The sequence below is a fragment of the Micrasema longulum genome, unplaced genomic scaffold, assembly GCF_059751315.1.
Source record: "Micrasema longulum isolate JH-2025_06_02 unplaced genomic scaffold, ASM5975131v1 h1tg000227l, whole genome shotgun sequence".
NCBI classification, from domain to species: domain Eukaryota; kingdom Metazoa; phylum Arthropoda; class Insecta; order Trichoptera; family Brachycentridae; genus Micrasema; species Micrasema longulum.
The window spans coordinates 79328-102417 of record NW_028277432.1 but is presented as its reverse complement, the minus strand read 5'-3'; the positions used below and the strand labels follow the sequence as shown (position 1 = coordinate 102417).

The following is a 23090-nucleotide window of genomic DNA, read 5'->3' as shown; positions in this document are numbered from 1 at the left end:
TACGTGCGGTTTTTTGCAAAATTTTCTAATTCACGCTCGCAAGGTTTACAAACAATAACATCCTCAATATGTTTTGTAGAAAAAAAGTTACAAGCAAATATGTGTTTTCATCGATTTTTCAGGGTGAAATTTGACTGAAATGCATATTTTGATAAATTTGGAGAATGTTGTTTTTTCGTATAGTAAAAAAGTTTGATTTTTTACGTTTACAAACAATAATTTATTTCAATGGATACTAAATTGATTAATTTAATTAAAATTTCTTAAATTCTACATATCAACTTATTTTTAATGGATTTTTAGTAATGCTGTAATAATTTCAACTGACAAATTTAGACATTTTCGAAAAACGGACCCTTACACAGAATGCACCGCTGTCGGTAAGTAGCGTAGAGTTTGACATTTGCAAATATTATTCTATATTTGAAAAATTATTATTTCATGTTTTGGAATTCAACCACAAACAAATACTTAAGTACCTACCTATAAAGTAAGTAAATCCAATATTTAAATATTAAAAATGTTTAGTTTAGGAATTCAATCATAAACAAGTACTTAGGTACCTACATATCAATGAAAATTATTTTTCCATTTATCTGGTAAGTTTTTGCACGTTTTCACGATACAGTCATTTTCCTTTTTTTATTATTTATTTGTTTATTTATTGACGGACTTTTACAGTTCATTCCAACAATGGTAAACTCATTTTCTTATACTAAATACAGGTACAAATGAAATAAAATACAACGAAATAAAATTAAAGCTAGGACAAAAAAAAATACCACCTCAAGACAAGATCTGGTCTATCTCAGTTCTTCCTTTTCTTTTGGTTTCGAATTAAATGTCAAGTCACGTCGAAACACGGCTGACGATTAAAGAATGACTAAATTAGCGTAGGGCATGGGTTGAGTGCCATAGTTTTAGAGAGCTTAGGGAAAATCGCACTCTGAATGTTATTAATTAACACATTTTCCTGTATTTTCTCCATGGATTATGGTACTAGATTAGTGATTTTTGCATGATTTTGATTTTAGCGCGAAGAGGCCTCTTAGCCAATCGCATGAGGAGATATAACGAAAAACTAACCCTTATTACGAATATACAAATAGCTTAAAAAAGCCCGAAATAAATAACGTGTGTAATTAATTACGAAAAAAATGTTTGATCAACCAGCTAATAGCAGGCAAGCTAAAGTTTGGGCAGGACAACGTCTGTCGGGTTTGCTTGTTTAAAATAAAATGTATACCCACACAGGTCATGCTTTTGCGGGTATTTTGTTTTGTGTTTATGTATGTAAGTAGTAGATTATTTATAAGTGGAATATTATTGGTGGTATATGGTGGTGTTTGCATCTCTTTTAACTCTGCATGAAATTTAGTTTTTTTTTCGAAAATACTTTGTATACTAAGGGGATGGTAAAGGTAAAAGTGTATTTTAATATTTGCATGTTGGTGAAGTGAGTGTCCTGACGAAGAGACGGGTACATATCGAAACCGGTAGACATAAAAAAATGGCAAGCGGTTAAATACTCATATTTACTAACCTTAATTAAAATGTTTGACCACAAATTTAATGCTTTGAACATAAATAATAGTTATGAAATAATAGTTATGAAATAATAGTTATGAAATAATAGTTAAGAATGTGGAAGTCAAAGTAATTATAGAACTTATTATCTATCTTTGACTGAGTTAAATGATCGCTTTACACACTGTGTAATATTTACCATTTAACCTTCAGAATATGGACTTCCATATTTTAGTATAACATTTTTTGGCAGATGGGGAAGATGCGTTTCTTATTTAGAAAGAGAAAACTAGCAACACCTATTATTAAAAATGGGTAAGTTTGATGGATGCAGAAAACGAGGAAGACCGAGAAAGACATGGCACGATCAAGTCCATCAAATACTTGAAGATGGACATGTCAAAAGTAGGAATAATCGGCGTGCGTGCATAAGAAGATGTATGAATGTAGAGGAAGCGAGGTCTGTATGCGAAGATAGAGTGTTATGGCGTTCTATCCTCTCTGCCTACCCCTACGGGGAAACGGCGTGATGGTTTGTTGTTGTTGTTGTTGTTGGTAAGTTTTTTTAGAGCATAAAACCTGTCTTGTATTAGTTTCCAACATAAGCGAAAATTTTGAAAGTTATTTTTTTACTAACCTTACTTAATTAATTGATTTTATTTCATTTTTTTTTCCTTTGCCGCACCTAGTTGTGCATTGGACACTCATAATATGTTACATCGAGGTAAGGTATTTTTAAAAATGGGAGTTAAATTATAACAAGTCTTTCAGATACTTTGATAGTTGATAACATTTACATATTGAAGCCAGATGAATAATCGTCTGGTAGCTATAAAACACATGAACGAGTGGAGTTTTGGCTGCTTAAAATTGTATTAAAAAATGTAAAAAAAATAAACGTTGGGCAGGGTAAATAATTTATGAAGTTTTAATTCTTCAAAAGTAAATAATAAATAAAATAATCTACATACGACGCACTGCATGAACTTTAACTGTGCAGTGACCTATGCACCATCAGGTTCAGATTGGTTTTGATGACGATGAAATCAACCGCCTTTATTTATACTTTTTATTTAGGCGGACAAAACACTCGTTCCTCTATCGTTCTTGCTCAAACTATAATTCTTTTTTTTCATGTATTGATATATTTAGCATGCCCCTTAATTTATTTAAATATAAATTAAGACTCATTCTATCTGGCTGCGATACGCTCTCACTTACTTTTTAATGATGCTCACGATTACACACACCTGAACACTTATTTCCACACAAATACACCAACCCTTACCTCTACACTTACTCTAATACAAACATACACAAACATACCCTTTTACATATATATGTATGTATAAACACACGCACACTTAAAAAAATGAACCATACTTTTATATACATGGTTTTTATTAAGAAACTTTGCTGGTCTGTCTTTAACATCATCATTCCGTTTCTGCACATAATGGTGCATAGGGCACTGCATTGGTACATCATTTGCAGCGTGTCTTTATCCATTTTGTTACATGAAGGTAAGATGATCAGTCTCACGCTTCAAGAACCAGTCCAGCGACTATAAATATTCTAGTGTGAAAACACCCATTTTAAATAAATATTTCATTTCAACCATGTTGGAAATCGAACTCGAGACTTCTTGCATGGCAGGAAACCGCACTAACCATTACACTACGAGGTCTATTTTTAAACCTTATCTTAATTATTTTATTAGATCATTGTTGACTGTATTTTTCAAAATAAATAATTAAGTTCAATGTGTAAAATAAAACCAGAACCATGGCCGAGTGTAAACGACTCGATAGCTGTTCTCAGGTAAAAATCCCGAATAAGCAAATCGTGTGAAATTAATTTCATCTCGACATGTAGTGGTTGGCGCATTTGTTTAAACTCAACATTTTACTGTTTTTGGACTGGTATCTGGAGAACAGGATTGATCACCTTACCTTCATGCAACAGAAAATCTAAATTCCTTGAATTTGGTTTATTTATTTATTTATATTTGGATAATTTATACAGCGCCGTTTTTGTGAAAATCGCCTCAAGGGCGCTGTACAATAAATAAATATCCCAGCATGTCTTGCAGCTACAGAACGCATGGATGGTTAGGATTCTTGTTTCTCGTCTCCAGTTATGATATATAGGAGCTAGATTATACGTTTTGCAGCTACATAGCGCATGGACAATAAGAAATCTAGCCCCTATTTACATTTCTATTTTTTTTATTTGACAATGGAGTTTAGAGTTTTAGTGATATTTTAAAAAATGAAATAAAAAACAAATTTATAAAAATAGAAGTTAGATAACAACAAGTCTTGCAGCTACTGAGCGCATGGACGGTTGGAATTCTAGACCTCATTTACTAAATTTGGATATTTGATAGTTGATAACATTTACCTATACCTTAACAAATTTATCAACAAATTTATTTACACTATTAACCACGAAATACGAAAAATGAAATCACGATGGTCGTAAAATCAAATTTTTCTTTGAAACAATCAACCTATTTAATCTAAAAAAATAATAATTTCAGCAAGCTAAAATTGCAAATTAATCGTGTTAAATTTATTCACTGCTTTTACGTGCGCCCGTGATACAATTTAATTACCTAAGCAGTTAATTAACTCCGAGTAGCTGATTTAATTTAACTAACTTTATGAAAAGCTTCCAGATTGTGCAACGAACTATTTACTGCTTCGCAATATGCAGTTGATAAAGCTCACTATACACATGCAAACGTGTAATAAATACAATTAATCGTAAGGGAGGCAGGAACCCCAAAGATTATTTATTAATTTAGCAAACTTTAAAAAATTACTTAGAATTGGTTGCTCGACAAAATGTTAGCTTGAAAACCGCCAAGGTTAAATAGTTGAAGATTACATGCACAAAAAGTAAATTATGTAAACTACAATAATATTTGATCTTTGTTTATGTAAATGAACGTTAATATCATTTTGAGATCAGTAATGTGTAGAAATATTTTTTTTAACTAAAAAGGAAAAAAAATTAGTCTACTAGCTTGTTAAAATGCTCGTAGACATTCACAAAAATTAACAAATGAAAATTTAAAAAAAATATCTTGCAAAAAATATGGTATAAAAAGAAATATAAAAATTGAAATTGGTTTTTTGGCGCAGTAAGATGAATAATTCAGCCTTATAATTCTCACCCACATCAATAAAGTTTTCGGGTATTTTACTTTACAAAGGTCAACAGATGAAAGAATTGAAGAAATATGGATATTAAAACATTGAACAAAACAGTGAATATCACACAGTGTGTAAAAATGGCCACTTAACCCAGCCATTGATAGGTCGTGAAACTTGTAAATGCCTTGATTTTCTAATATCATTTTCTAAATTATTCTCCATAGAGATGGATAGAATAGATAGAATAGGTATTGTGTTCATCTTACATAAAATAATAAAATATATAATACATACCAACCATTGTAAATATAAAACGGCACTTAGTGCCTTTTACATATTAGTTACAAATACAATTAAATATACATACATGTAAGTATAAGTAATACAGAGAATTTAAAACAATATTATTAATTGAGAAAGTCTAAGAAATATAAACGATATAAAATAATAAAATATTACCAGTTATAGAATTATCGATAAAAAAAGATAAATTTGTATTAGAAATACTTTGAACCAGTTAAAAAAAACTAATAAAACAATTTTGAATAACATTAAAAAAATAAAATATATGTATTATTGTATATAATGTAACTTATGTTTAGGTAAATAGTATATGTTTATGTATAAAAATATATAATGATGTAAAAAAAATGATAAAGAGAAATATTTTTTAATTATAAATTCATTCAAGAAAAGAAACGAAAAAAGAAAAAAAAAACACTAATAAAGAAGTTTAAAACAATTTTTTAACAATAGTAACAAATAGTTACCTAGAACTATTACCAATGAAATAAAGAAGAAGAGCCGTTCTATATGTACTAAATTTCATGTGAAATGAGTCACCAATGTCCTGGTACTTATTGCCTAGAGAGTGAAGTCTATTGATGACTGTATTTTTACCATATGATGTCGAAGTATTGTTGCCACAGTATTGGTAGGTTTGCCGAGTTGTCCTTTTCGGTACATTAAAACTAATTAGTGATAAAAATGCAGGTGTGTCAAACATAGAATAGATTATTTTATATAAATTTAATAAATCAGTTATAACTCTCCTATCACTAAGTCTCAATAATTTCAAAATAAACAGTAACAAATTATAATTTAAAAATTCAATACCAACACCTAATTTAAAATTTATAAATCGTAAAAACTTATTTTGGACCTTTTCGATACAAAATAATATAAATGCTGTGACGTAGTATGTATCCGCATTTAATTTTTGTTGAAAAATTGATATTTAAAAAAAAAGTCATGATTAATAGACAGAAATTCTGTGTCCGGGGGATAAAAAATACAGTTGTGTATGAAATATAACTAGAACTTTGGACGAGTGTTTTTGACTCGATGATAACTCGTAAAAAAGGAAAAAGAGTGGGGATAAACAGGAATAGTACAAGAACCGCGTTTGATTGAAAAACGAAAATAAACGCTATGAACTTTAATAAAGTCCATTTTAAACTACCTAGCCGTAATAGATATTTTTTAAACAAATATGAGGCTCAACAACATTTTGAGTTTTCCCAAATATTTGTTGACATGGACTGGATTTCACCCCTAAGGGAGTTATTTTTATTGTATTCATATATTGAAATCTTCAGTCATATACAAAACAATACAGTCATAATATTAGATACTTAATACTAGAATAAAAATGATTTCAAACTTATAATTAACAATATACGTAATTTTTCCTAAGTAAAGTTGTATTATACAAGAATAAAATTTGTAAAATAAAAATGTCTGTACTAATGTCTGTCGTAATAAAAAAATAATATGGTATTTATCCATCATTACTCACCCACGATGATATTGCCAGCATTCTGTCGCTGGTTTTCTTTTTGAATGAATTATTATTCAAATAAAATAAAGCAGTCACATGGGCTCTAATTATTTTATTGTACATGTTGTAAATTCTATGTTTACATGAATTTTTCGCTGCATAAAAATTTGTCCAGAAAAGGCGAATTCGCCGCGATTCTCTCGTGCGTAAAACGTAATCGCGAATCAAGCGCGAGGCGAGTCTGACGAAGTAGACGCGATTTACGCGCGTATTTTGGATTCGCGCGGTGCTTGTGGACGCGATGTATTGGCGCCAATAGTCCATAAAATATAAGAAATGTAAGATGATTAGAATGACAGCTGTCAAACTCAAATCAATAGTGATGGGAAATTACTGATCACTGATCATGTACCGATCAAATCGATTTTATCAGTTTTTTCATGCAAACATAAAACTCTGTTTCCGAAAATGGATTAAAAAACGCAAAAATATGCCTATTATAGTGTGTCAAATACAATTATTCACCAAAAATAAGACATTTATACTTTTTTCGTGAACATTATCAAACGAATTTTTTTTTATTCGACCAATTTACATTGATCAATTCGACCCATCTCTAACGTTTTTGCAAAATGATGTAACCTTGTAAGAACGTCGTTAAAAATTAGGTTTATTTACGTTTTTTTTAGTTCTAATGCTGATTACATATTAATGTTGATTTATATGTCAAGAATTGTATTATAAAAATAAATTAACTAAAATACGAATGGTTTTTCGTGTGATATAAATCACTCCTTATACGTTACTACAATGTTATGTCATCAGTTTTTCTGACAACTGTCATTTTAGTCATCTTAAATTTTAAGGACTATAGTATCTCGATAACGCGCAAATGAATTCGCGCGAAACGTTTCGCGGCGAATTCGCCCCTTCTGGACAAGCTCTAAGTGTTTACGTCGGGATAGTAAAATTATTTGGTTGGACGGGTACGTTTAAAGGATACATCGAAATAAATTTAACAAGATTTACACATCACAACAGACGTGGAAAACAGTTTAGAGAAGAAAATATGAAAGTTCAGGCGTTTGCTCGGCCTATGACCTGTCATCGGGTAGTTTGTGAGGCCAATTTACATCCTATGCAACATAGTAATATTGACTCCATATATATGTTCAGCATACTAAATGGTATAATCAATGTGCCATCGTTACTGGGACAGGTAAAATTCCCTGTTCCGAGTCGTAGGTTAAGAAACAATGAAGTATTGTTCATCAATCAGCATAGAACGAACTATGGCCCTTATTCTCCAATGACCCGCCTTTGTCGTTTTGTTAACTTAAGACAAGATCTGGACTTTTTCGTTTTAAGTTTACAACGATTAAAACGAGCACTAAAAAAATAGTCCAGATCTTGTCCTGATGTTCTTTATGTTTGCCAATGTTTCTTTTCTTCATTTTTAATGTTTTTAATTGTTCTTATATTGTAATATTTATCCTCGTAAATTTTAAAAATGGACAATGTCCGTAAATAAATAAATAAATTCACCTTTTTGCCTTTTTTATTTTATTTAACTTATTTTTTTTTATTATTTTCTTTTATTCGGGAAACACACAGTACGGTTACATAGTTTTCTATTTTACACAGTTAAACTTAACTTTAATAGACCAGTGAAGTCTTCATATTATATAATAGTTATATGTATTTATTTAATATTAAATATATTTTCTTAACTAACTTTGTATACTTTGTGGAAATCTGTTATTAGTTCTGAGTTTATACACTATATCTGTTTGTTTACTATAAAAATATATGTAGAACTGTTGATTTACCAAATAAAATAAAAAGGTATATAAGGTTATGAATGAAAGTATAAAAAAGAGAAGGAAAAAAAAACATGAATGAAAGTTGTTTAAAAATTAAAATGAAAGTAAAAAAAATAATTATTAGTCTATTCATAGATATTAATTAACCTATGTTTGTATTTCCGTATTTCTTAAATGGTATATTTCCCTAACTGAAATTGACTTATTTGTTTTTTTTTTTATTTCCTTATAAAACTTATGAAAAATAGATTTAACTTGAAAATGTTGAAAACAGTTTTCAAATTAACAGTTGTAGTTAGATTATGACGTCATTGTGCTGTACAATTTTCAGTGCTCGGTAGGAAACTGACAGATCATTAATTTTCAAGGTGAATTTAACGTGGAAAAGTGCCAACGTACACAATATCCGGATGTCTCGACGCCATTTGTCATTTCCGGTCTTGGATTGCCAGTGACATGTCTGTTTCCTCTTACTCGCTCGTTATTATGACCATGCTTAGCTGCTTAGGGGAATACTACGCCAAGTCGGAATTACTGGCTAGACCAGAAACTAGTGTTTATGCCCACGTAGCGCCGGCTTTGGTGTCGTAAAGGAAGCCTTATATTACTTTGTTATATAACTTGGTGTATTTGCTAGATCAACACCGATCAATATTATTTTATATAAAGGAACTTAATGAATGCGGGTCCGGCAACGTCGAAAGTGAGAAACTGACGAGGAACGGCCGACAAAAGTGAAGGAGACTTCCGAATACAGCCAAGGCCCACCCTGGACTGTGTCGAGCTGATGAGATATTTAAAAATTATGCCTCGGAAAGTGTATTTTAAGGTTAAGTAAGAAATTCAAAATTTTTTTTCAAATTTTTGTCATTTTTGGGAGTCGAAATTACGTTCGCACTAACTTTCAAAAACAAAAAATGTTCACCACTACACAAGAAAAAACGTCCCCAAACTGTTCGTACCGACTGACACGATCCTGCAAATGACGGCACCGCTTTTTGAGGTCCTACTCACAGTCAATGTTTTCTAGAAAACCTGCGCTATCTAGTATGTGTAGATGTATAGGGAGGGTCCGATGTCTTGCAGGGTACCCGCTGGCACAGCGCGGGTTTAAACTGTGTAACTCGGTTATAAGCTTAGACTATACCCTGTCTGCGTAATTTATAAGTGTGAAAGCACTACAATTAATGATATGAATCATACACGTATAAAAAAACATGTGAGTCGAGGTCCTGTAAAATAACGTTTGAATGACGGCCGCTAGATTACGGCACCCCAAGAAAGAAACAACAATAGCTTTAAAAATCCAAAAAAATGAATCGAATAAAGAAAATTCTGCCAAGTGCATGGTGTGTGCGCCTGCCATGCTTCAGGTTCTGGGTTCGATTCCTAGCATGGTGGAAGTTTAATATGGAGTTTAAACATCTTGCAATATTTCACTGTTCCGGACTGGCACCTAAAGCGTATGACTGACCAACTTACATTATGTTATTTTTTTCAAATTCAATTAGTTTATTTAATACGCACATTACGAAAAATATATTTAAAGCATACATTAAACGAAAAAAAATAAACAAAACGATTGGAATGTAAAAAAATGTATAACAAAAGTATTTAGTTATTAGAGTAAATAAAAGCTATCCTCTATTAACATTATTTCAGTAAAATGAAAAATGTCGGTATCTCAAGAAATACGGCTTAGTTGAGACATTGCTTTTCCCACTGATAATCGAACAACTCTGCATTTGGTTTACCAATGTAGTGCGCAGTGCACCACTGGGTGCGTAAAGGGGTATTAATTGATTGATTTTATAGAAACAAATAGTCAACAATGATTAAATTACTCATTAAAGATAAGGTGTAAAGACAGACTAGCGAAGTTTCTAAGAAAAAATCAAATCTATTAAACTATGGTACATTTTTTAATATGTGCGTGCGTTTATACATATATGCGTGTAAAAGAGTGTGTTGATGTGTATTTGTATGAGAGGAAGTGTAGAGGTGTGTTTGTGTGTATTTGTGTGAGAGTAAGTGATTAGGTGTGTGTAAGCGTGCGTTAGATATAATGAGTCTAAATTTATTTTTTAATTTAAGGGCATGTAAAGTATATCAATATATGAAATAAAAACATTTAGTATAAGCAAAAACGATAGAGAAATGAGTGTTGTGCATAGTTAGTGCTACAGACTGGCAGATGGAATAAATATTTATTTGTTGTCACGCGAAAGGAGACATTTTAATTAATATTGGAGAGTATGTTTAAAGAGTCTACTTTATTATTCAATATTTCATGATAAGTAATAAGTAATAAGTAAAGGAGTACTTATTTTACAAAAGATAGCATCTAATAAGTGTAAAATTATTAGGATTGCACACAAAAAAAAAAACAAATAAGAAAGAGGTGCCATTAAAGTAAATAGACAACAATAGAACGACTAAGAAACGTGAATGTTAATCAATGCAGAAAAAGAAAAGACCGAGAAAGACAGTGTACCAGAGAGTAGAGTGACGACATCAAATTATTGTCTTTGCGCGCGGTACCAAATGCACCTATATAAGGACACGCAACATGTCACTCGCCCTTCTCTGCTTCTACTAGCATTCCTGTTTAACTTGTAGGGGTCTCTATTTTGTATTTATTTAAGCACCCACTGATACAGGACACAGATTCCTTATCTACCCGGACACAGAAAGTCAATCAACTTAAACAATTTAAAATGAATAATTTTATATTACCGCATTTCGTGGGCCAGCACTGGACCATCGGGACTTTGGTTGAATTCAATCAAAAAGTCCTTGTTCAGCTTCATGCCTCCTTTTGCTGTATCGACATCCAGCATCACTATCCAGGATCCCTTAAATTAATAAATAAATTCTTGAAAAAAACAATTACGCAATTAAATCCATCATTCCGAATTTTTTACATAAGATAGGTTATCTTAAATATTTAGAAACTTATGTCTGATTTGTTTCCACAAATACATAATGTATTGCATAAGTAAATAAAATTATTGAAATAATTTGGGAATGTGGTAGTAAACATTTACAGGACTTAACTGGACTGAGCTGTCATTGGCTGGTGGCCACTTTACACACTGTGCACAACACACTGTGTAATTTGGAATTAGTATTTTCGATACAGGTTTTAGCTCTTTTACTTCACAAATGTCAAGAAATGGAAGAGTTGAGGAAATGTGGATATTTAAGCAAAAGTATAATGACGAATGAGCAGAACGATAAGTGGCATAAAACTAGCAAATAATGGGTCCTCTAAATGCTTAGAATTCCATATTATCTTCTCAAAAATGTTTTTTTTTTCTGTTTCAATACATTACAAACTTCCTTGTTTAGAATTGGCTGGATCGTGACTGCCAAAATTTAGCAACAAAAGTTTTAGAAAACATTTATAATCATTTAGGGCTAGTTGCATTAAAAAAAAATAAGTTAAATAAATAAAAATATTTTGCTCAAGATGTGCAAAATGATTTGTTTTATTTGACTTTTTCGTGCGAACTCTTTTGTCCGTTTAGTTGAAAACGAAACAATTATTTAACATTAAACTATATTTAACATAACCTTTCTTGAGGCAATTGACCATTAAAGATCTACATATTATCCAGGAATTTAGTACAAACAAAACAAACAAACAAACCATCACGTGATTTCCCGGAAGGACAGGCAGAGAGAATAGAACGCCACATTAATCTATCTTTGCACACATATCTACGTTCATATATCTTCTCATGCAACCGCGCCTATTTTTCCGAATTTTAACATATCCATCTTCGAATATTTCTTGGATTTGGTAATGCTATGTTTTTCTCGGTCTTCCTTTATTTCTGCATCCATCAACATTCGCATCGTAAATATTTTCAGCCGTTTTTTCGCTGTCCATTCGCTCTACATGTCCAAACCAGCGCAGAGCTCCTTTTTTGATTTTGTCGATAATGCTTATCTCAGCCTTACATAATGTACGGATCTCAACATTTGTGCATATATCGTACATAGTTTTACCACACATTTGCCTGAGGGATCTTATTTCGACAGCATTCAGCCTATTTTCATCCCTGTTTTTCCAAGTCCATACTTCGCTCCCATACGTCAGGGTCGGGATCAGGACTCCGTTGTTAACTGCTAATTTTGCCTCTTGCGACAAACATCAATTTGCCATTTATTTGCCAAGGTGGATTATGAAGGTGGACAAGGTGCACCATTCACTATGTTCCCGGCACTCACCTTCCTTTCAATATGTCTCCCAGTCATTCCATCCCTAGTAAACATACTTCCCAGATACACTAATTACTTTACTTGTTTTAGTATAACTTCATTTACAGTGATTTCACATTTAATCATGCTTTCATTTCTTTCAAAAACCATCACATTCGGTTTATCATTACATTGAATTTAGTATTATAAAACAAACGCAATAAATCATCAAATCAAATTGAAATAAATAAATATAAAGAAATTGTCAATAATTATGTACGTAATTGAACTGTTTGCTTACCGTATAAAATAAATGAAAAAATCAAATATACTAAGTACACTCCTGCTTTCCTTCATCCATCCTCTACCACTCCTTGTCACTTTTTTTATTTTCCCACTACTCTCTCCTTGTTTTTTTGTTGTTTCAATTCTTTTGATTTTGATCATGAATATTGGTTTAAATACTTATTATTTTATTCTTTATATTATTCAAACCACCGCACAGCGGTCAATATGCTAAAGCTAGCTCCCTTAAATTATTTTCGGACGAAAAATCTCAAAATTTTTCACGATTGACTCTTTTTGGTTTATTATCGAAATTTCATACAATTTGATATTATATTATAAAATTTTGAGTTTTTTTAGTTATTTCTTAGGGGAACTGCTACTGCTACTACTACAACAACCATCACGCCATTTCCCCGTAGGGGTAGACAGAGAGAATGGACCGCCACACACGTCTATCCTGGCATTCCTAGCTTCTTCCACATTCATACATCTTGTCATACATGCCCTTCGGTTCTGTCTGCTTTTGACATGATCAGACTTCAGAGATTTTAGTTTATCTGATCATGCCACGTCTTCCTTGGTCGTCCTCGTCTCACGTTGCCGTTCATTTTTGCCATATATACTTGTTAGGGGAGTATAGTTTTATTTCACTTTTATTTATAATATATTTCAGTTACCGGGTTTCGTCGTGACCGACATCGTCAGACTAGTGGGAGACTAAACAAATGTCTATGTCATACAGAAGTGCAAACGTGGATTGTAAATTGTGATTTTATATAATTATGGGAATAAGAGAGTTAAAATTAAAATAATTAACGTATAAATTTAAACCAAGTCACCAACTACTCTTCAAACGACCATAGACATTTCAAATTTGATAACGAGAATACAAATAGAAATGAAAAGAATTGCGGAAGAAATAAAAAATAATATAAAAGTGATAATGAAATATGGGACGGGATAAAAAAATATATGGTAACCTTCAAAACATTTAGCAAACCATTAAATTATATTAACACTTTGAACACCGGCCAAATACATAAAGAGTTTACCCTGTGCCCGGCCCATTTTTGTGAAATTTCACGCTTTCGGAAGGGTTTCTTAAAAGTGTCATAATTATGAAAATACTAAGTTAAATCAATTAAAACTTCTCATATTTATTTGAAACCATTTAACAAGCCATTTTTGTTTGATAGTTCTGCCTAAATTGACCTTTATGGAGAGCCACGTTGCAATGTTCGCACATATACAACACGGTTTCACTCCTATTTTTGTGCTTTGTATCCCGAAGCCGTGTAAACACGTAATTATAATAACCATGCGTTGTGTCCCGGTCCTGTGTTTTCACGTAGTTTATCAGCAGCAAAAAAGTACTAATAAAAGTTACTCGATGTCAATAAAATGCACTTTTTTAGACAGCTGGCAAACCACGTGAAAACACGGGACCGGGACACACCGCATATAATTACGTGTTTACACGGCTCCTGGGCACAAAGTATTAATCTACATTAATTAAATTAGCATTTCAACCTAAATATTTGTTTGTATTCTTAACAAATAAGAATAAAAATGAGATATTCGTTTTTGTTTATCGTATATTATAACATGTTGTCTGAGTTTGAGAATCGATATCTAAATAAAATAAATAAACTGTGACTCTTGAAACAAAGCCGTAACGGAATAAAATATATTTTAGGGATTCTAATCGTGATATTTTTCCAGTAGAATTTACAACAGCATTGGATAGCGTTTACTATTCTGGACGGCAATTTGCGTGAATCCCTTTGCTTTTCAATGGAATAACGCAAGAAAATTAAAGTGTTTTATACCCACCATATTTTAGTTGGTTGAAATTTTGTCAAGTATTCCATCAAAAAAATTATTGATTTTTCTTATTTTATTTATCTAGAAAGTTCTGGTTAAATATTTATACACAGATATATTTTTTTAAATGTATATTATATCATTTAAGTAGTAGGGCCTGCCATCCGATCTCACGTATTCACTTATTTGTGATAAAATAAAGCGACGGTTTAAACTAAATAAAAAAATATAATTATAAGAAATTAAAATAACGTTATTCTTATAAATTAAAAATGAAAGTTTATTTTAAATAAAAGACTTTGTAAATTTACCACACTAGAGTTTAATACATTAAAACACAACTAGTTTTGGGTAATCAGTATTACCCATCCTCAGGTGTAAATATAAAATATATTAAACTCTTGTGTGGCAAATTTATAAAGTGGTTTATTTAAAATAAATTCAAAATGTTTTTCCACAAAGTAAATGCTGAAACAATAAATAATAAAAATGAAAGAATAATAAGGAAATAGGGATAAAAAAAAAGAAGAAGAAAATTATGAGTGAATGAATAGGTTTTTGAGCGATTAAAATGAAAGTGTTTACAATTTATGATTTAAATGATTGTTTGATGTCGTTTGATTGATAATTAAACATGCATATATTTTTTTGATCACCTCATCATTTGATAAAGTTGTAAGAGGAAACATAAAATAAAAAAAACCTTTTCAAATAAAAAAGCGCTACATCAGCCAGGAGGCCCAAAATCAGTACAGAACACCCAGGTTTGAGAAAAATCATATTTATTGTTTGTGTTCTCACCGGGAACCGAACCCAGAAGCATCCATGCGGGAGTCATATGCCTTAGCCATTATTGCTACCATGAAAACCACCATTAAATGAAAGTATTATATTTTCTACAGCTGTCTAGACGCTCAATGTGTTTTTTTGGGATATCAGTGTGTCGGCTTCGTGGTGTAATGGTTCGATTCCCGGAATCGTTGATATGAAATATTTGTTTAAAAGGGTATTTTTACACTGAATTATTTCATAATTCCCTGGGCTGGTACCCGAAGCATAAGACTGATTACTTTACCTGCATGTAAAAAAAAAAGATCAAGATACGCTGCGATTCGTGTACCAATTCAGTGTCTTATGCACCTTTAGGTGCGTAAGGGAAGATAAGTGTGTCTTTCGCACTCTTTTCCGGATTCGTGGTCAACGATACAGATTTCAGATAAACAAAGGGCAGATCTTTACATATATAATGCTTCTGTACGTGTAATGTCATTAAACTCCTCTTAAACGGCTTAATCTATTAACGACCAGTTTTTAACGAATTGTAGTTCTTTGCGCTGCGCGTGTTCGTTCATTTCAAAACTTTCAATCGAATCTGTAAAAAAAACTTGGAAGCATTCATCTTTTTTTTTATTGACCTACCAGGGTTGCATTCGACAAGAATACAAATACATTAAGGATTATTGTGTTTAAAAAAAATTGTTTTTGAATGTTTTGTTGTTGTTGTGTCAAGATTTGTTGTTGTTGTCAAAATTTGCCTTTTTATGGATACCAATCAGTTTCATTCCTTTCATTCTTTATAATTTCTTCCCATTTAATTCTTTTTACTGGATTTTTGGTAATATTAAAATTTTATTAACTAACATTTATTACATTTTAGAAAATTGCATTCCTTAATTAAGTACACCACTGTTGGTGAAAAGAGCTGAGTTTGATATTTGCGAAAAGAATTCTGTAATCGAAAATGAATTATTTTGGAATTTAACCATAAACAAGTACCTAGGTATTTACTTAAATTCAATATTAGGATATTAATATTTTTTTCATTTGAGAGTTCAATCATAAACAAGTGCCTAAGAACCTACTTATCAATGAAAATGTTTTCCAAGGTAGTAGCAGGCAAGCTAACGTCTGTTGGGTCCACTAGCTGTATATACAAATCTTTAGTTTGTAACGTTACATATCTACTCAAACAACATCAACCCTGATGACAGGCGCTGTTATGCGATCAGAAACTTCGGAAATAAGCGTGAATGACGCAAGGCATAACAACTCATTAAAACTCATTGTGCGTGAAAAAATTATATTCAAGTTCTAAACAATATTTTTTTATAATTTTGGCGGTAGCTCATTGTATTTGTGATGCCACGACATATCTGTGGGAGATCAGATAGCCGCTGTGATTAGGGAATGCAAATGAGTAGAGTGGGGATATGTCCAGGGAAATCTCCTCATATAAACCTTTAAGCTGACCGCACATAGGAACGACTTTGACCAAATTTATCAAAGGACCCCAAATCAAATGCCAAAGTTATAACGGTAGAAATAACTGATTGCCACTTGTCTTTTTTCGCAATATATTCTTAAACCACACGCTCAGCGATTTATTTCTAGAAATGGAGAGCATATTTTATATAATTCATAATGCATTGTTAGCATGTTCGGCTGGCAAGCTTGAGATCTGCGATTGTCCGAAACAATCTCGTTAAAAAAATCACAAAAAATCTTAAAAGAATATGCGAAGAAGGAGCGATTTGATAAATCAGTATTAACAAATTACAACAAGGATGGAGAATAACTCAAAAAGGGAATATGCAAGTCTAGGCATTTACAGGGCTTACAACCTGTCATTGGCTGGTTTAAGTGGCCACTTTACACACTGAGTAACATTCACCATTCTGCCAATGTTTCAATATCCATATTTCTTCAATTCTTCCATTTGTCGATTTTAGTGAAGTTAAAGAGCTAAAACTTTTATTGTTGTGAAGAGATTCATCTGACTGAACCCTGTTTCCTTAACCTATTCTCTTTTTAAGGTATTCTCCATCCCTGTTGTAATTTGTTTATCTTGATGACTCCCGAGGGTGTGAAATCCAGTCTTTTGTCGACAAACATTTGGACAAACTCAAATATTGTGATTAATCAGTGTTTGAATATCGGTTTTCTCTCTCGCAAATGCCTCCCCAAATACTGTGCAATAAAAACAACTGCACGTTGGACTGAGTCTAACTAAAATCGGCAAAATCAAAGACTCTTATTCCCTCTTGCCGCATTCTAAAACTAGACCAACTTTAAATAGGTGCGAAGGTTTTCACGGTCACTGTTATCAATATTATGTATCTTTTTTGGGTAATACCGTGTATGTTGGATTTGATCCGACGTTTCGGCTACCATTGCAGGAGCCATCTTCAGGGAAAACTGTGTGTTTTATAAAGAAATGTATGTGTTTATGTACACGGTACAAATTACTAGTACATAAACACATACATTTCTTTATAAAACACACAGTTTTCCCTGAAGATGGCTCCTGCAATGGTAGCCGAAACGTCGGATCAAATCCAACATACATAATATAGACCAACTTTAGTTTTGAAAAAAAATGAGTTTTGTTATTTTCAAAAATAGCTATCATATTTGTATACGGCAGATAGAACTAGGCCCATAAGTAGTTTTTTGGATGGTGTCAGCTCTTAAAAAAAACATTTCACTAAATAAAAATGCAGGGATACAGCAACAATAGCATGTATCTATAGTGTGTTAAAAAAACATTTCACTAAATAAAAATGCAGGGATACAGCAATAATAGCATCTATCTATAGTGTGTTAAAAAAACATTTCACGAAATAAAAATGCAGGGATACAGCAACAATAACATGTATCTATAGTGTGTTAAAAAAACATTTCACTAAATAAAAATGCAGGGATACAGCAATAATAGCATCTATCTATAGTGTGTTAAAAAAACATTTCACGAAATAAAAATGCAAGGATACAGCAACAATAGCATGTACCTATAGTGTGTTAAAAAATCATCGCTCTTGTGCCATAATCCTGGGAGAAAATAAGTTTGTATGGAAAAACCGGACTGTGCATCCGCATTGGTGGAAAGACTCGATTGTGGATGAGTGAATGAAGTTTCAGATTTGCGTACTGGCGAGGTCGACGTAAATTTTTAAAGTGATAAACATAACATAATATCGAAAATAAAGATTCCTACATATGCATAGCAAAAAAAGTATTTTAAAAAAAAACAGCAAAACACGTAGTAAACAGAAAAAAAACATAGTAAAAAAACAAAGTAATGCGTGTAATAAAGAAATCTACATAAATGTACAAATGCTTGCAGACTGGCTGGATTTCGTCCCTGGGGAGTTATTCATATTTAAGTTTATTTCAACAAAGAGGAAAATCCAGCCAGCCTGCAAGCATTTGGACAAACTCAAACATCGTTGAATTAACTACATGGTAAAAAAAGAAGTATAAAAATTAGAAAATTGTTTTCAGGCGTTGCCTAGTAGGCGATTTGGTTTAACCGGATGAAAGTCACCCACATAATAAAGGTTTCAGCTCCTTTACTTCACAAAAGCCAACAGATGGAAGAGTTGAGGAAATGTGGATGTTTGGTCAGAATGGTGAATGTTACACAGTGTGTAAAGTGGCCACTTAAACCAGCCAATGACAGGTCATAAGCCCTGTAAATGTCTAGACTTCCATATTCCCTTTTCAACCATGTTTTTTTCTCTCTGTTGAAATAAATTTAAATTGGATCTTCAGAAATTAAATCAATAAAAAACTAAAAAGTGAGTTGAAAGTCTGTTTAAAGCGCCAAAGATTGACGTTTTTATTGTTTAATTAAATAAATGTTAAATTAAAAATAGCTCTTCAATTATATATCTTTAACTATATTTTCAATTGTAAAGAAATTACAAAAATATACATTTATCTAAAAATAATAAAATTATAAAATATTAAAATTACAAAATTTAAATTAAAAAAAAAAACATTTTGCTATCTAAGTGATTTGCTCCTCAAAGAATTCCGAGTACTCAATATTATTTAACAATATATATTGAGTACGGTAGTGGTTACACACATAAATAGAGACAAATACCCAAGCGTCAACCACAACCATTATACACGATACTTTAATTGGTATCTCTGATACTTAGCGAAGGGGTCAACACTATTCTGGCATCGAGGCAACATTAAAATATTGGCAAGAAGATGCATTTCTTTCCAGAATTGTGGAAAAGTAAGAGTGTTGTCAAGTTGAAGAAAGTGTTCACCTCGCTCTTTAACGACATTGGTTGTAGAGAGTCAGAGAGGTTGATGCATGCCGCAGATAGGAGATTCTTACTGGATTTTGAAAATAAAATATAAAAATAAAGAATAATGAAAAAAATACAAAAGGAAATTATGAAGTTCGCATATATTAATTAAATTTAGTATATTTTATGTATGTATGTATGTTTGTGTATGCGCACGTATGTGTATGTATGTGTGTATGTATCAGTATTATGCCATTAAAAAGCCCAAAAATTGCAATAACATTGTACAAATAATTTGTTCGTAGCCTGTTTAAGTTTAATTCTATAATATGGTCTCCTAATTATAATATTCATATTACGCGGATTGAATCGGTGCAACGTAAATTTTTAAAATCGTTAATATTTGGAATTGGATCAAATACTTTCATAATTAACTATTATGATCATCTCGAGGACTTTAATATCTTCAGTTTGGAATTCAAAAGGACTTTGGCTGGTTTGATATTCTTGCACAAATAAAATGCTGTTTTTGCTGTGGGAAATTATGAAACCAACATCGGATTCTTTTCCCCTCTGCCAAGGAATCCTTAGAACAATGAACAAATTCTCATTAAACGGTGCTATCGATGTGTTTCAACAGCAAAGGCAAGCATTCAAGAAGCAAGCGGTGTTGTCACTCCTGACTCGCGATGATACACTTGCAATGTCCGCCTAGATTATGCCATAATTACACCTTTGTAAATTTAAATAGACTTTAAGATTGTTAAGATTAAGTGTTATTATAAATTATGAAGTCAATAATGCCAATCTGTTAGGGCTTTTATAAACCTGTTGATTGGCTTAAAAAAAACGTGGAACCTCAAAAGTTAATATTTTATTTGTCTGTTCTTTCTTTTAACTTGTAAATAATTATTATCAATTAAAATGTAATTGCCTAGCTTGCTACGGGGTATGCAAACAATATATGTAATATTAAAATATGTATATGTAAATGAATAAATTTTACGAGTCAAAAGACGCACCCGAGTATGGCAGAACGTAATCCGACACATTCCGTCGACAGGTTTCGGCTGAGCCGAAGTTTCAGCCAATTTTCGGCTGAAACCAAAACCGCGACCGAAAGTCGTTTTAATAGCCGAAATCAAAACTTCTGTCGGTCACCACTATTTACCTCAATTTACATGAAATAAAAATATTATCCATATAATTTTGATGTTTTTTAAAACTATTTCTTGATGTAATTCCTTTATAATGAGAAATGATAAAATTATTTAAATTAGATTGATAATATCAACCGAAAGCGCTCGTTAATTAAACGAAATAATAAAACATACCAAGAAATTTTACTGCATTTATAATTTATTTTTTTTGATAAATTTATTTTGTACACAAACTTCATTATTAAAAATGGAATTTTCTGAAATAACAGGATAAGAAAATAAATACTCGTATATAAGGGAAACTGAGATTTTCTTATTTAAAAACAAATCTACTAATAACGGACTTTTTATGCGTTTCGTAATTTTTTTAGTCATAAAAGATTCAAGTTTTCATGAGGTTTACTGTTGTCTTTTAGGGGTAATGTATTTTGTTTTACCCCGGAAAATTTTATTTCAGTCAACTTGTGGTTTTAGACCTCCTCTTTTAAAGCCTCTGTTTTTTTCGAAACGGTGCTTTTAATTTATTCGACAAAACGAATATTGTTATTTGTGTAGGTAATTGGCCTCGTGGTGGAATGGTCAGCGCGTTTGCTTACCATGCAAGAGGTCTCGGGTTCGATTCCCGACAAGGTTGGCATGAAATACTTATTTAAAAAGGTGTTTTTACACTGGAATGTTTCATAGTTCCTGGACTGGTTGTTGAAGCATAAGACTGATCATCTTGCCTTCTTGTAACAAAAAAAATAACAAGATACGCTGCGATTGGTGTACCAATTCGGAAAGGGAATGGTGATGATGGTGTGTAGATAATAGTAATAATGTTTTTATTTCTTTGACAACTTTGAGCTGTACTATTTCTAAATGATATTAATTAAAAATATTATTTTATCATAAAAATATTGGTTGAAACCAAAAATTCAAGAAAATGAGCAGTAAAAAATACAAAACATAACAATGATTAAACTTGAATTCCGCCTAGTCACCTTTTTAATTTGGTGTTTTTTTTTACTTTTATGTAACAAAAGTGATGCAATTTGTGTAACAATGTAGTGCCTTATGCACCTATGCACAGTGCGGGAAGAGAATAATGATGATGATTTTTTTAAAACCATAAAAAATGTTAAATTATCAAAAAAACGTACGTGAGGTTTTTTTTTCTATTTACGCAGTGGTTTTTTAATTTTTTTAATCATAAAAATATGGTATTTTTACGTGCGGATTTTTTTTTTTTCTTTCAAAATGCGTTTTTTCATACAATTCCAAGGATCAACCTCATGGTCAAAATTTTCTATAGATGTATGTAAATATTTGTATATCACCACTAACTTACTTTTTTATGTCTATTTTTTATTTTTTTTTATTTTAAAATTTTTTTTAATTTATTAATTTTTCCAATCACATATTATTTACACAGAGATATAATTACAAAAATAAGCTATAACATGAATTGGAAAAAATGCCCACAAAGACTTCAGCGTCTGAGCGTGGGCCATTCCTTTTTTAATTATTCAAAAGTTAATAGCATATATACATGGTATGACATGAACATGAAAAAAAAGGAAAAAAAAACTAAATTTATATTTGCTGATATTACGAATGCATGATTTATTTGCAGAATGCATTTTTATTTTCAATTATTTTTTAAAAGAATGTGTCTATCTGTTCCTTCTATGCTGATCCAAGACCTCAAACGTACTTTAAAATGTACAAGTGATTTGATGTTTTGTAGTTTCTTGGTTAGAAAATTGAAGGATCTTGGACCAACATGTGAGGAGTGCCTCTGTGCGTACTAAGTTCTGCATCCTGGAACTGACAGTAAACTATCGGATTTATTACTAATACGATTTAAATTATTACTTAACAATTCTCTATTTAAGTAAACATATTTTATGCAATGGGGAACTTATGGAGAAGGTGTACAGTGGGATTTGCATGTTAGTGTAATTAATGCCTTGATGAAAAGACGGATACGTCTGAAAACCAGCAAACTTTAAAAAGTCGGTAATTTGTTAAATACATATATTTATTGGCATTTATTAGGAAATTGTATATTACTTTTCCTTTTGCAAACTATTTCGTCCATTTTAATAAAAGAGTCACAATTATTTAATTGAAAGTTTTTTGGAGAAACTGGTGCTCAATCGGATGATTAAAATAATTTGATTAAAAATTTCTAAAACGTAGTCCCACTGTGAAACGTTTTACGATGTATGAATAATTTAAATACTGTCTACAATTTATGTTAAAATATTATTCAAGTCTTAAAACTATCCGAA

At 31.5% G+C, this 23090-nt stretch overlaps 1 protein-coding gene across 1 annotated transcript in view; it reads right to left on the bottom strand.

The window, feature by feature from the left end:
- LOC148283488 (methanethiol oxidase) overlaps positions 1-23090 on the bottom strand; it is a 94400-nt gene that overhangs the window by 4321 nt on the left and 66989 nt on the right. Inside the window, exon 6 of the mRNA XM_088243770.1 lies at positions 11028-11146. Within this exon, the coding sequence (XP_088099896.1) occupies positions 11028-11146 (119 nt within the window). The remainder of the gene's footprint in view (positions 1-11027; positions 11147-23090) is intronic.